We start from the raw sequence: 15,417 nt of genomic DNA on the forward strand, positions 1-15,417 counted from the left end.
GACTTTTTTCTTTATCTTAGAGATTAATCTGTTTAGTGTCACGGATCAATAATCTGTTCAGATTTCCCCCTGCTGAATTTTAACAAGTAATAAAAACACTAAATTTGCAACTAAAGGTTGGTTTGAAAGCAACAAATGTTGCTGTCACAGCAGTGTGAGCACTAACAACACGATGACACACTTGTGGAAACTCTGTCAATGGCTGGTGGTCACAAAGGTTTACACAACTGTAATGCAAACAGTCGGCCACACAGAACATTATGTAAGACCCCAGGTTTCTAATGAAATTTACACACGATTATTTCTGCAAGACACATTTGCTTTTTTGCAGCTTCTCCCTCATTTGAAATAACCCCAATTGATGAATGAGCAAATAATCAAAGCAGTTTTTCAATGTTATTAAAGAAAAATAAGCAGAATCGTTTTTTTAACTTTTAACAAAAGGATAGAAAATCATCAGTCAACTTATTATATTGGATTGATTCATAATGCATGGACTGGTAATAAACATAAATGAAAACCTTCCTGCGTCACCTTATCAGAGGATTTAAATCTATCCTAATGGTCCTGCTGCCTGGGTTCAGATCCAGCACTCATTTGCAGCAGGCTTAATCTCTTTTGGCAAAGACTCATTAAGATTTCTAAAGACAGAAGGAAGCTGAAGTGGGTGATCCAACATTCAAACTGCTACCAATTAGTATGAGAAGCTGAGGTATTTCAGCTGATAATTTTGTCTGATATTCTATTTTCGGTCTGTTAAAAAATCAGAAGTATCGTTTTGTCCTATCAGTTGTCCCTGTAGTGAAAATATTTAGTCTGCAACCATATAAAAAGCAAATTAGCGGAAACTCCGTCTTCTTCTCTGGAATTTTTGGATTACATTTTTACCTACTGGTTGATTTTCTTTCGACTTTCTTTCTTTCAGCTAAGAAACTAACGGCATTTATTTATTTTGTCTTGATAAACACTGTTTGCTGTTGTTTCAATACGAAACAGAAAAGATCCGAGGTGCACTTGAAGGCACCGCGGAGGAGGCAAGTCTCTGTTGCTATTGGCACTCATTTGTGTTCCTCAAAACAGTCCCCGCCTCCAAACTATTCAAAGGAAACAAGAGAAATTGTAGTTGGCTCCACGCTGAAGCTCCAAATTCGATCAGCATCTCCCTCGGCAGGTTTCAGACTCTGTGGGAGGACACCAAGAAAGTTATTTTTACTTTTTTCAGTTTTCATTTTCAACAATAATGACGTTCAGGAGGCTGAAGAAGGTGAACTCCAATGGACCGGACAGCGGTCCCGCATCTCAAGACGACATTTATTTCCCTTCGTCAAAGTCGGACAGCTGCAGGACTATGGACACACCGAGCAACTCCTCGGAGGTTTACAACTACAAGACCCTGGCTTACTCGGGGGGGACGCTGCCCAGAAACTACAAAAAGGTATTGCTACTGTTCCTTTTAAAAGTTTATTAGCTGAATGTACCTGCAAAAGTTTATTTTTTTTGGCAGGTAAACTAATAAATTAAAGTTTTATTAAATTTATTTAGTGCTTTTTTTTTTTTTACAAGGCGAAAATCATTTACACAGTAATTTCTGTATGTTTCCTATTAGTCCTTTTATTATTTAAGCAGAGACTGTAAGCTTATTAAAAGGGTTATCAAGTTATTGTATCCAGTGAGTGGCTGGTCGGCGCCACACAGGACATCTTATAGCAGCCCATCTAGGGGCAAGGGTGCCCACCCAGACTCTGAATCTTATGTTGCATGAAACAGACTTCGCCCATGTTCTTTATGCCTTAACATCTTTATTTAGATGAAAGTGATCTCTAAGATTAAACACATGACTGATAAGAGTTTTAGTTGAAAACAGGTAGATTGTTACAAAAGCAAATTTGCATTTATTGATTCATAGAAAGTTTGTCACTGTTGTCATTTTAACAGTAAGTTGCATCAGAGCTACAGGATGCGCTACAGAGTCCGGAGGGACGTGCTTATTTGTTTAAAACTTACAGCAGTTAGTCACAGCATGCAGATCACCTGCCCGGATCTTTCGCTTCGGGCTGTTTGTCTTCTTCCTTCCCTGAGCTGTTTTGCAGTTAGGGACAGCCGTTGACTTTGGGGCAGGTAGGTGGGGGTGGGTCAGTATGAGGATCAGTGTGATCATTGTTATTCACATCACCTGCCGTGGTTTGAATGTTGTGGCTGATTGTGATCTGATTGGTTATAAATTGGCCCTGAGTCTTCTTATTTCAGGGGAAATGATTTTAACCCGTGGCCTACATATTAGTCTGGATTTTAGGAACGGTTTCAGACAGCCCTCATCCTTTAGTCCATGTTGCGTAATGCTTATACTGTAAATTAGTTTGGCTACTGCATCAGTCGCTTTTATTTTCCTCTCATGAAGCTGATTTCAGTGAATTCTGTTACTCAACTTGCTTTGGAGTTTCTGCCCAAATAGCACATCAGAGTTGGAAAAACTCCTTTCACAGTGCCCTGTTGTGACTGAGGCATAGTTAAACCCACACACATACGCTAGTGCGCCGGGTTACAACACAGCATTGTGTACACTCGGGGATGGAGATCCTGCTCGAGCCACCCCTGTTGGTCTCTCTGGGTATTTGGGAATAAATGCACTCATTGAGACTCCTCTGGGTCAATTCTGTAAGTGTTGGGACATAAAGAAAGCAACATTTTACTACCCAGAGAGACTGTAGCACAAAGCAGCCTTTCATTGGAGCAGGATTTGAAAATGATTGAGCTGGAACAGAGGTGGATTGATTCAAGTGATTTTAGTGGAGCCTTCTGGACAGATACCTGCCTTATTTACACAGTTAGGTGGGGCAGGGACCTGAACTGCTCCTGCTGGTGAGTTGGCTTTTCTCTCAATGCTGTTATTGTGCTCAGTGCTCACCTCTGTGTCTTATTTGCTTCTTTTAATAGACTGAACTTGGTGTAAACAGCGCTGCAGTTTTTAGATTGGTTGTTCACAGTTTGTGCCTGAAGGCAGCCAATTTGCTGTTATGCTTGTAGGTATGCATGCAACTTGTTTTGATGTAATGAGTAAACAGAGCAGCAGTCACGCATTTCTGGTTTCGTCAACAATATCTCCATGCTGGTATGCAGGTTAAGTAGCTTAACAATACCAAAACACTCTTGGCTCATTATTCGAGACGACTGGATGGACTGGCCACTGATCGCTGATGTGCTCAGTAGGTGTGCCTAGGAAATGCCCGGAGGGGGAGGGGGGGAAATCCTCATGAGTAAACTTGAAGCTACGCAGGTGTGTGACATGCTTCACATCTTGTTTCGTTTTCTCCTTGCAGGGTGGCGGCTTACAGAAGTGGAAACCCCTTACGCAGACGCCAGAACCACAAAGGTACAACATCCCTCATCTTTCTCTGATATTTTTTTTGGACTTTTTTAATTTTTCCCTCTTACTGTGCCTTCACATGAATTCTTTCACGGTGGCATCTTCCTCAGAAAAATGATTCAGGGCGAGCAGCCTCATATCGGAGTGACTGGTAGTCGTTCAAACAGGGGGATCACTGATTAAAGCCATTGTTAAGGAGGTCATAAATATTCATTGAGCCTCACTCCAACAGACCGTTGTACTGTTACTGTACGTCTGCATGTGACGTCCACATGCTCCTGCATACAGAGGAAGTCCTGTGCAGCCAGTGGAGGAGTTTTGTTATGCAGTTTAGTTAAGGATGCAGAGAAACGCAGACATTAACCTCTCACTGACTTTCACTCTTCCTTCCTCTTGAATTTTGTGTTTGACGTACATAAAAGGCTGTTTTATGGATGCGTCAGAATAAACATCATTAAGCTATGTTCGAACGAGCTATAAAACCTCTAAAACCATAAGCCATACTTTTATTATTGGACTGTACTAGAATAGATTTGCACCATCGTTTATCTCATTCTGGGCAGCCTACTCCACGGTCCCTTCCCCCACTTCGATCTTGTGGTTCTAACTTTATCTGACCTGCTGCAATTTAAGAAGTGGGGAGAAAGAAAAATTCCACAGCCTTTATTGACAGAAAGGTGATATAAGCCTCTAAAGGATATCCCTGCTCTTTAACATCCTACAGTGTCATACCCTGACCTTATCATTTCAAACTGACCATGTCTAATATAAGCACACACCATTGCATAAATTACAGAAACTAAAGCAACTACACAGACTCTGCTGGCTTTGAAGACTACGAGTTTAGAGATAAAACTAAAAAGCTGTGATTGTGGTTCATGTAACCCCCATCAAATTTAAAAAAGGAAAGGACATTTATGCCTCTGCTGTGTTGGAAACAGTGAAAACTTCTCCTTAACTATATCCTAGTGTTCAAGGCGACATCTATAAATGTCCTATTTTGTCCAAATCGTAGTATAAAACCCATTCATCCGCCCATTGTCGTAACTAAATGTCCCATTCAGGGTCGTGGAGTTGATTCCAGCTATAATTGGGTACACCCTTGACAAAACCCCCCCTTGTTTACCCATCGTTTATTGAGATTGTTTGTACCAGCTAACCTTCTTATTTTTCTTGATTCTACAACTGAATCAGAAGGTGAATACCTCCTTTAAGACTAAAAAGAATTAGGCATCAACTGTTAGACCGACATGACTCTTACACGATCGCTTGGTCTTTGCACTGCTACCTTTAAAAACGTAAAAGAAGCAGCGTTGGCTACAGCAAACCCAGAGGAGAGTTTGTCCAGTTAACAGTGACAAAATGTTCCTTTTATCATTTTATTTTAGGAAGGTGGTGGTCCTGGAGAAAAAAGAAGAGGAGGCATTTGGTTTTGAGATTCAGGTAAGTTTGGGAGTGATGTTTGGGGGGGTTGGAGTGGATTTCTGAACTTCTCGAGTGCCACTTTCACGATCCGCCACTATCTCAGTCCACAAATGATAAAACCTAAGTGACAGAAGCTTGTACATCCTGTTCTGTGTAGGAAAGGTCACACATCAGTCAATGCATCAATAAACCCGTTGATGTTAATCCCATGACTGTGGAGATGCTTTTATTTGTACTTTTTCTCCCAGCATCTGTATTTTGAGCAGTGTGGTTTATTCACATGCCTTCCATGTAATACCTGCCCCGCTCTGCCCTGCTCAGCAGACAGAAACTTTTCACTTCTGACCTCAGTTTGTCTCTGATCTCGCTCGTGTGCCCTGAAGCTCCCTACTTCACAATATCGGCTCTGTTGCTCAGACCTCATTCTTTAAATAGTTTGCTAAATGATTAAAGCGTGCGAGTACATCTTCACATTGTCGTGCTTTGGCGGTCTTTTTAGACTTCTTGGACTGAAGTACTTCTTTGAGGAAGCGATATAACTATATTGTTCTATTTCTGGATTTTTGCTGCACGTTCCCACCCTTCCTGACCAGAAGGAAGTGAGATCATGAGGACAAGTTTGATGCTACACACAGAAAGAGACAGAGAAAGACAAATTTTTGTTTTGTTTTTTTGTTTGTTTTTCTCTCGCCGTCTGCTCTGTTAATACTGGGAGTCGAGGATCGAGCACATCAATGTGATATTTGCATTTGAAACAATATTTGCATGGTTGCGTGAGAAGGAAACGAGCAGCAGGATCAGGCTGATTTGAATAGGATACAATCTGTCAGGCTGAATTCGGGAGCAGATAGCCTTTATAACTTGAATTTTATTTTATGGGATACTTCGTTTTCTTTTTTCTCTCAGCTGGAAGTTGGTTTTCTTTGTAAGGTAGAAGCTCCTTCAGCAGCAGCATGCTGACTAACAGTTTTGCTGCTAGGGGAAGTCTATCTATGTTCTGCAGTGGTCTGACCTTCTGTAGAGGAGCTGTGGTGACAGAAACTAGGAAGAGCATGCAAATATGTATGGAAGTTACAAAAACGGTTGCCAGAACAACAAAATATTTGGCCTTTGAGTTTAAGTAATGCTCACGTCATGTGGTTAGGTTAAAGTAGCAAATACAACCCAATATCCTGGAGTCAGATTGAAGTTTTCAAAAGTAAATACTACTTGTTATAGAGGACATTTATTATTTCACTTGCAGCAGTTAATAAAACCCAACAACTGGTTATGAAATTGGTCATGTGATGATAGAACAGTAAGAGTTTTTACAACTGTAATTTGTCTTTTTGTAATTTATTATCTTTATAACTGTAGCTTTCCAAATTATTGTTACAGTACTTCCTTTTGACATTTAGTGGTGTATAGTAGTTGATTTGTGAACTGTGATGAGCGGGGCATTAAAATAACTTCAGTGTCGCGCATCAACCGGGCATGTTTCATCAGACGAGAGGAAGAAAACCTCATTTGCTTCTTTGCGTCACATCTCCGCGTGTTCAGTGATATCTTCTTTCCTGCATTGTCTGTCATGACTTCCTCTGCCGGTTATTCAGTGGCTTTTCAGCGTTGCCACATTCATTTACAACACGTATAAGACGGCACCTAGGCTGGGAAAGTTTTTTTTTGTGTGTGTGTGAGTTCCTTTTATTCAGTGTGATTTTTCTGTCTCCTTCAGACTTACGGTCTTCACCATCAGGACCAAAACTCTGTAGAGATGTGTACGTTTGTGTGTAAGGTCCACAATGACAGCCCGGCTCAGCAAGCAGGACTTAAAGTTGGTAAGCAAACTTCCTCCTTCTGTATGTTTTCCTCTTTTTATCTGAGCTGTATTTAAGCCTAAAATAACCTGGAGAAAAACTTGAAATAGACTCGAGGGGAAGCGAGCGTGACACGAGGCTTCGGTTCAGGTCGTTGTTTGCCAGCTGACGCTTGTGTAACGTGCGTCAACATAAGCACTCGTGAGTTTCTGTTGGTTGTTTAGGGAAGCACAAAGAAGACTGTATCCCTACTCATTTTTCCCAGTCAACAAACAAGCTGGTGATCGACTACTCACCAATGTGGCAAATGACACAAAAGCAAATTAACTTTGAAGGAAGTGATTTTTTTTTTTTTTTAATGTCTGGCTTCCTTTTTTAAAAAAACAAAATAAAATGAATTTAAAAAAATGAGAAAAAAGTCAAAATTACAAACAGCTAATGTGTTATAACTAATTAATTAAACCAGGAAGTGCATTCATATTTTGTTTTTGAGAGACTGGGGAAAGACAAGAAAATATTTTATCAAGTGAATTGTCTCAGTCTTTGAAGCTTGTGATTGGTCAGTCACAAGCTGTCCACACCTAGTGTTATGTTTCCATTATGTCAAAAAAAGAGGGAAGGAGATTATGTGCTGCTGCTCTTACCGCCCATTTTCTTCAACCTGCGTCTGTCACTTTAGTTTCACTTCCTAAATTCCTTGCATACTCGCTCCATTGTCCCCCCCACTCTCAGTCTTGCTGTGAACACAATGACTTCATCGCAGTGGGGATTTTTTTTTTTTTTTTTTTTTTTTTTGAAAAGGTCAAAGTAGGCTAAAATATCACAAAAGATGCTGTCACATGAGTATCCACGCCACATCTTTTCCTGCTTTGATGAAACTGAAGTAGAACTTTGTGACATACGTGACTTTACAGCTACCCAGATGTAAACGGTTTAATGGCAAATAAACGCTTTTCTGCGTTCCTGTGACGAGCCATATGCCACGAAGACGCGAACTAGTCCTCCCACATTTGTCTTGCACATGTGTTGAGGTTTCATTCAGAAGTGTGCGTCATCTGGCTGCTTCGTGAGGCGCGGCTGGCTAACATACACGTTTGTATCTTTGTGTTTGTGCAGGGGATACCATCGCAAGTGTGAACGAAGCCACCGTGGAGGGGTTTCGACACAAGGAAATCGTTCAGCTCATCAGAGCCAGTGGGAACTCGCTCAGGTACACAGACTCACAAAACCCAACAACAGTGGCTTCAAAACACTTTCCTCAGAATTTGTTAATAAGTATGCTCAGCTCATCGCGGTGGCTAAACGGTTGATAGAGCTGACAGGATGCTCACTTCATGGTTCACCTCTCTAACTCTAACAAAAGTGAATGTGTTTCACATGGGAACAGAAACCAAATAAGTTTGAAAGGTAACAGAGGGCCAAATCAGGAAAGATGAGAATAATTTCTCACAAAAGTGCCGTTTTGGTTTTGAGATTAACGTCAGAGAGGCGGTACATCCTCAATTCTGTTAAGGTAACATGAAAGATGTTAGTTACAGTTTTTCATTAACAATGCAGATGGTAAACATTTGCACTGGCATGAAACGTGGCAGTTTGCTTTAATGGTCACTTGCATAAATGTTCAGTAGGATAGGAAAACAATCAGAAGATGCTATTTCTGTTTTTGGAGTCCAGGAAAAACTTGAAAAATAATTGAGGTTAACTTAAAAAATCCTTCCGTATTGTACTCGTTTAACTCTCTTAGAATAATTTGTGTGCCTCAGCTTTATTATCTGGCACATCGCCGTTTAGAGTCCTTATCTGTCGGTGTGCTGAGTGGGTGTTTTTAATTTGAACCACACAGTCTTCTTCAACCCCCTTCTCTGCTTGTAAAAGATTAAAAGAAAGTTAGCATGGTGTAAGATTCTCTGAGCTGATGCAGAAGAAGTGAGCCGAACCGCATCAGAGCGCCAGTGTAGACACACTTTACAGACTGACATCATCAAATTATACTTACAGTTCAAGTCAGTAAAAGCTGTTAGAGTGAAAACGAGCTCTGTATGTTCTCTCGCTCATGTTATTTGAACAGATTTGCGGCACTTAAGTGGAAACTGTGTGTGTTTCTTGTTCTCCCCCCTTGCTTGTAAACCAAACCCGTTCCTGTTACTAACTTTATGAAAAGAGCCTTTCATATGGTCAAGTTTTATTTATTTTTTAAATCACTGTTTTCTGCCCTTGTAGTTTTTATGCGCTTCCTGCTACGCCTGTTAACTCTACTGCCTTCTGGTTTTTCGTTTAAAGGCTGGAGACGGTTTACAGTGACTCAATTCGAAAAGCTGAACTAGAGGCCCGGCTGCAGTATCTAAAGGTGAGTTGTTCACTGTTTGTCAGTGGTGAGTCAGAACGGATGAGCGTCCAGCAGCCTCTCACACACGCGCACCCGCTTAAACATTAAGTTACACGCTGGATATAGACACCACACCTCCCTCTCTCCACACCTGTCCCTCCAGCAGCACCGCCACCTGTCACATTAGCAGTTTGTGCAGCAGGCCCACTGATGGCTGCACACATTCTTGACTCGAGCTGCCTGTGAAGTGGCCTTAAGTGAGCCAGCTTTCCCCCAAGATTACAGCAGCTGTCCTTTTTCTAATCCTCAGCGACACAGCTGCCTGAGAGAATAAAGCAACATTTTAAAACACGGCAACCTGCTGCTGAACACGACACGTTTGACGCACAAGATGAAGTAAATGTTAATGTGTAAATAAATGTGACGTGGTTGTTGACTCATTTATGAAAAGATAAAAAAAAAAAAAAAGTGAAATGAGTGAAGGGCGCTTATGCAACGATGACAAGTCTAAACTTCAGTTAACAGTCTATGACATGTAGATTTACCATCTTCAACTCAGTTTTAGTCTGTAGCTTCTAATTCTAGCCACGTGGCATGTTGGTTGCTTGCTCAAGCACTGATCTAAACTGGCACCGTATTTTTAATATTATTATTATTATTATTATTATTATTATTATTATTATTATTTTTTTTTTTTTTTTTTGTTTAGTACACCTGTCGTGTGGGCTCAGATGATTTAGCTTTATTGCTTTTAAAGGTTGCACAAGAGGGTGGTGGATTTCCTGTCTGTATGTTGTTTTGTTTTGTTTTCCTCTTGTAATCAATTCCAATATCTTGTGTTGTCTTTTAGCAAACGCTTCATGAGAAATGGGATGAATATCGCTCACTGATGGTGCAGGAGCAGCGCCTTGTTCATGGTAGGTGATTTTTGGCCTTGTGCAGCTCAACTTGTACATGCATACAGAGTCTGCATTCTTCTATTCTACTTTATTAGTACTTTTTCCACATCCAGACAAGATTCCAAAATGTAGTCAAATTCTAGGTCACACTAAATCCCAAATGTAAAAAAACAAACCATAAATTAATTAAAAACAAGTTCATGTACATGTATCCAGAACATTTTATGTCATCCTGATAACAAACTGTACCAATCACATTACCTCCTTCTTGAGGGGGAGAGAATCAGGATGTGTATGACTGCTGCTTTGCAGGAAGTCCTGATTACATAGTAGAAAACAAACAGCTCGTTGCTATAGTCGGGTGGTCGCTTGTGCAAAAGGAGGCAAACAAGACTCACAGAAAATTAAAGCAGTGTTTTTTCATTTATTATTCATGTTTTCTTTACAATTGGTCAGTTTCCCATGTCCTCACGCTGCCCTTCTTCACCGCAGGTATAGTAATGAGTGACGCCGCCTTGTATGAGTCCCTGGAGTCAGCCGGTGTGTACGGCAGCCTCGGCGCTCCTAGCCCTGCGCTTCAGAGAGCCCTGCACTGCACAGGCAGCACCAGCAGCAGCGCCAGCTTTCTCAGCACGGCCACCGAGGATGACCCTCTCTACCAAACCTGCATATATCAGGCGGATGGCAGCGTGGACTCTGACAGTGCAGAAAAAAAGAAAGAACAGTTACCGAAGCTGCAGCGCCTCCGGCCGACCAGCGAGTTCTTTTCAACGCCCAAGACGCAGCTGACCCGCAGCGCCAGCACTCGCAGCTACGTCAAAGGATCTTCGTCGTCCGTTCCGGGGGAGAAGCCGGGAGCCACGCTGCAGAGGAAGCCCAAACAGAAAAGCTTCCGCAGACGCCTCCTCAAATTCATCCCCGGCTTAAACCGACCACTGGAGGAGGAGGAGAGCAAACTGTGAACAGTTGCGGCAAACTGCCGCTCACAGACAGCAGAACTAAAGACTTAAAGTAATAATTACTGCCAAACTAAAGTGCCAAAGAAAACAGCAAGCAGCCCCAAAGAGTGAAGAATTTAAGACCAAAGTGTATTGGTTCTGCAGTTGCACCTCTTCCTGTTTAAATGGGTAGACCAATGGACATTTAGCTACATTCGGTAGCATTCAGTGTTTTATGGCTGTACAGAAGTTGTTTTTTTTGTTTGTTCTAAGTTATTTATTTATTTTTGCATGTTCAGTTTATGTTCAGAATGAAGGATGTCCCAGTTTGTACTGCATGCACAAGTTTAATTTTGACAGCTGAATAAAACACCAGATGATCACTGTAATTGCATTGCAGAACATTTTGTAAGAAAAAACTTTGATAATGACTTCAGATGACTCAGGCTGATCATATTTTGTCTTCTCTACTCGAGGTCACGGTTCCCAAAAATAAAACCTGTGGCTGATGATTATATGCGTATTATTTTGTGCAGAACTTGCTTGAAAAGCTATTTTCCTCCCCAAGCCACAACTGTTTGTGGGAATTGTAGCTGCCAAGCTTAAATTAGTGCCAAGACCCCGAGTGTACACACAATCTGTAATTTCCCCTGGTGGAGATGTGCTCTGCTCCATGTGATGCTTTTAAATATAGTAAGCTTTTATAATTTCACAACTCTTCCACCGTTTAAGAATCTTATCAGCCGAGTTCTGGAGGTTAGCGTGCGGCTTGGGATGCTTTAGGCTTTTTTGTGGTGTGAGATATCCAGAATGGAAGCTGTTGTATCTGCTCTGACACAGTTTATTGTTGTGAGAATAGTGAGGAATGTGCAGAGAAAGGCATGACCCAGAATTCCAAACACAACCGCTTTCTTTCAGCTCCTGCAGGCGAATGCTGATTCCTACTCTTCCACACTACCATATTCCCATGGCGGCTTCAGTTGTCCAAAGGCTCGCTGGGTGTTGGGGTGTGTGAGCGTTTGTTGGGCGGGGGTCGCTTGGAGTCTTTTCATTCCTGGCTCCCAGCTGACCCATGAGGTCATGGTGGTCACTCTCTCATTGGCTCTGTTGGGTTGATCCCTTTTGTCCTCTGCTGCTCGTTCACAGATGCATTAGGAGTGACGATGCTGGTGAGCGATGGCATGTGGACATGTGTCAAAGCCAGGCCCTCTCATCCTCGTTTTTCTAGTGAGAAGCAGAGGAAAGGACGTCGTTATAAAGGATTGTTATGCGTGTGTGTTGGTGCTTAAAATATGGGGTTGGAGTGAATGGGCCAAATGTGTAACGAGGGTTTAATTAGTCAAGATAATTGTCTTTAGTGCACAATGTGTGGAAGAGCTATATAACGGAGATGTGGGGCCCGAACAAGCAGGGTGCAGTTGATGCTCAGCAGTTAAGACCACAGGAGATTAGGCTAGGCGTGTGGTTGCTGTTGCAAATATTTGCACGACACCCACAAGCTTAAAGACTGCTGTTGACATAAAGACTAAGTGGAGAATTAGTTTTAGTCTTTGCACAAGTGGGTTTGACAGGTTTGCTTCAGTTTCTGCTTCTTGTGCTTCGTGAACTAATTACTAATAAACTTAACTGCCATCTCTACTGTCACAATAGTTTATGACAATTCTTAGTAAGCTGGATTATAAACTTTCTTCCCTTACAATGTTTAAGTGGAAAAGCAGCTTCAGAATTGGAAGTAGGTGATGCAGGTACATGAATAAAGGGAAATTAACAGAATATTTTCCAGGGTTTTTTTTTGTTTTTATATATATATCACGCCTCGTCTCAAGATGTTTCTACTCAATTTAAAAAAAAAAAAAAAAAAATCCAACACGGAACATGAGACTTTTCTAGCTTAAATTTCCACTTCACTGCATCTGATGTGTGAGATGATGGGCCACTGGGAGCAGTCTACCCGCTAATGTATGTAGCACGATGTCACCTGAGGTGAAGTCCGGTGATTCTATAGACTGCAAGATTTGGAAATGACCTCTGGGGCCAGCTCTTGTGAGATGCCTTTAAAAGCATTATTGAGAACTGTCAGTTGTGTGTGTATGTGTGAGCTGTTTGTCCTATTCATGTTATACTTAGTGTGAGTTCCCTCCAGACCAGGGGTGTCAGACATGTGGCCTGAAGGTGAGAACCGACCCCGAATCTAGATTACTAAATACTAATTGCTTAATAACCTCAGAAAGCATGATAATTATGCTAAGTCAATAATAGCTTCAGTTTTATAGCTCTTGGCCTGAAATGTATTTCTAGGTCTTGAGAATGTCTTTGACAGAAAGGGTAAAATACTGCGCTTGTTTAGATTCACTTATTGTCAATGTGTAAAAAATGCACAAAGAAATCCTGCACACTGAGTGGCTGTGGCTCAGGTCGTAGAGCAGATCAGCTACTGATCGGAAGGTTGGTGGTTTGATTCCTGGCTCCCCCAGTTTGCATGCCAAATATCCTTGGGCAAGATACTAACCCCAAATTGCGTTCATCGGAGTGTGAATGTTTATTAGTTGCACTTGAGTGCTTGTATGAGTGGGTGTGAATGGGTGAATGAGGCATGTTGTGTAGAGCACTTTGAGTACTCCGGGAGAGTAGAAAAGCGCTATATAAGAATCAGTCCATTTAGCTCAGGTGTGCATACACACACACACACACACACACACACACACAGTTCCATATATTCTTGTATGCTTAAGATAGTAAAAATGCCCATAGCAGTTTTATTGCACTTGTGTAAGAAAATTGTGTATATATATATAGTAAACAAGAAATAACAATAAATAGTGTGGCCCTGGGTGCTTGTAGATTTGATGTGTTATTGATTTTAGTGTGGGTGATTTCAGAGCAGAGCTCAGTGTGATGGATCTGAGATTAATCGTGCAGTCCATCATGCTTTGATGGACCTGAAATGTTTGCCTGAGGGCTGACATTCAAACAGCTGATAGGCAGGGGAGATGAGTCCTTTAGGATGCAGTGTACTTTCAGCAGGCAGCGTGATCTGTTGTTGAGAGCAGAGACTCCCTTCTTATCTGCTGCAGAGCTCCAAAAACTTCTACCTGAGAAGATTTTGTGGCTTTGTAGATGGACGTTAAACTGTAATGGATGTGCATTAGGAAATACTGTTAAAATGACAGTTATATATTTTTCATGTCAGGGTGTTTTTTTTAAATCATTACTGTAAATGGATGCACTTCTTCACACTGAAAGAAAGGTAGGCTGTCACGCAATAGGTTTAATGGTCTGGCCCACTTGAAATCAAATTGGGCTGTAAGTGGCCCATTAACTAAAGTGGGTCTGACACCCTTGCCCTTGAGAGACTTTCTGCCTACACCACTTTGTGTGTGGAGGGATGTGCATGCATACACAGACACAGACACGGCTGCTTGGCTATCTTTGCGTGGACATTCAAAAACTCTCATCTAAATGCAATTCTGACTTTTACCCTGAAGCCAAGTCTTAAATTTCAAACAGGCTCTTTAAGGGGTGTGGAAAAAAAAGATAACGTTTTATGCACGCTTACAGTTTCAAACTGAAACTGGTTCTGACAAAGATAGCATAAAATGTTTTTATTCTGGTTTATTTATGTCTTGTATTTGGTTTCCTGTGAGTTCAGTCACTTGCTGAGAGCCACAATATGCTTCTTCTGTACAGCCACATGTAACTTTTGTTACTTATTGCGTGCATGCGAGAGTTTTAATGGACATCTGCAACCGCTGCTACAAAAACAAACCAGCACTACACTCTCCCCAGTCGAGCACTGAACTAGCTCTGAATAATGCCTCTAATAGTTCCTCATACACTGCTCATTACTCCAGCAATAACAAACAGCCATCACAACACAAACAAAAATGCCTAAATAAAAAAAGTATGCTGTCTCTGGCCTTGCTGTACTTATTTATCTACTTAATTTTAGTTTTGAGCTTTTCATCCAAAGTCCCAGAGCCTTGTTTCGACAGGGTTTAATCAATTGGCGAATCTTAATTTTAAGACTGGAGATCAGAGGGGAAAAGTTCCACTGACCCCTCATGCATATGCACGTTCCTTTTGTGTCCCTTTACATGCAAATTCAGCTGTAGAGTTAGACTTTTTAAACCAGCTGAAAGTAGTTCAAGACAGAGTAGAACAAAATGTGCCTGGGGGACGAGTCCTCTTCCCGTCTGTCAGTTGTGAAAATGAACATTTGAGAAAGGGAAGCGGGAGGGCCTGTAGGACAGAACTGAGCCTCTGTGGTGAAACAGTTCAGACCAGAGTGCTATTTCTCAATCCTGCTACATGCTGTGGCATCTGATTGGCCGTTAGTCCCCTCAGGTTCAAATGCTGGATCAGTGTGCTGATGGTTAATAATGAGGAAGCAGTTTAGCTTAGCACTTACACAGCTACTTATTTGCAGAGACGAGACGCCAGACAAAACCACTAATATTGTTCTCACGCAAGATACCAGCCTCTCTGAAGCACAAATATCATCAAAAAAAGGAGGAAGTTTTTAATCTCAGAAACTGGGGGTGGTAAGTTGTGTGTGTTACGAGGGTAGGAGCTTGTGTGGGCCGTCACGGCAAAGGATGTGGGTAACAAATGTGCCGGAAATCCACCCTAAAGATAAGAGAATAAAACTCAAGGCAGGGTTTGAAAAAAA

At 41.5% G+C, this 15,417-nt stretch overlaps 1 protein-coding gene across 1 annotated transcript; it reads left to right on the forward strand.

The window, feature by feature from the left end:
• Positions 1 to 1,081: 1,081 nt before the first annotated feature.
• tamalin (trafficking regulator and scaffold protein tamalin) lies at positions 1,082 to 11,263 on the forward strand. Its single transcript, XM_040037992.1, has 8 exons — positions 1,082 to 1,435; positions 3,318 to 3,370; positions 4,753 to 4,807; positions 6,504 to 6,606; positions 7,702 to 7,795; positions 8,866 to 8,932; positions 9,762 to 9,828; positions 10,303 to 11,263. Exons 1-8 carry the CDS (start codon positions 1,241 to 1,243, stop codon positions 10,770 to 10,772), a joined length of 1,104 nt encoding a protein of 367 aa, XP_039893926.1. The 5' UTR covers positions 1,082 to 1,240; the 3' UTR covers positions 10,773 to 11,263.
• The last annotated feature ends 4,154 nt before the right edge of the window (positions 11,264 to 15,417 follow it).

This window comes from Simochromis diagramma, unplaced genomic scaffold, assembly GCF_900408965.1.
Source record: "Simochromis diagramma unplaced genomic scaffold, fSimDia1.1 OVJJ01000061.1, whole genome shotgun sequence".
Taxonomy (NCBI): domain Eukaryota; kingdom Metazoa; phylum Chordata; class Actinopteri; order Cichliformes; family Cichlidae; genus Simochromis; species Simochromis diagramma.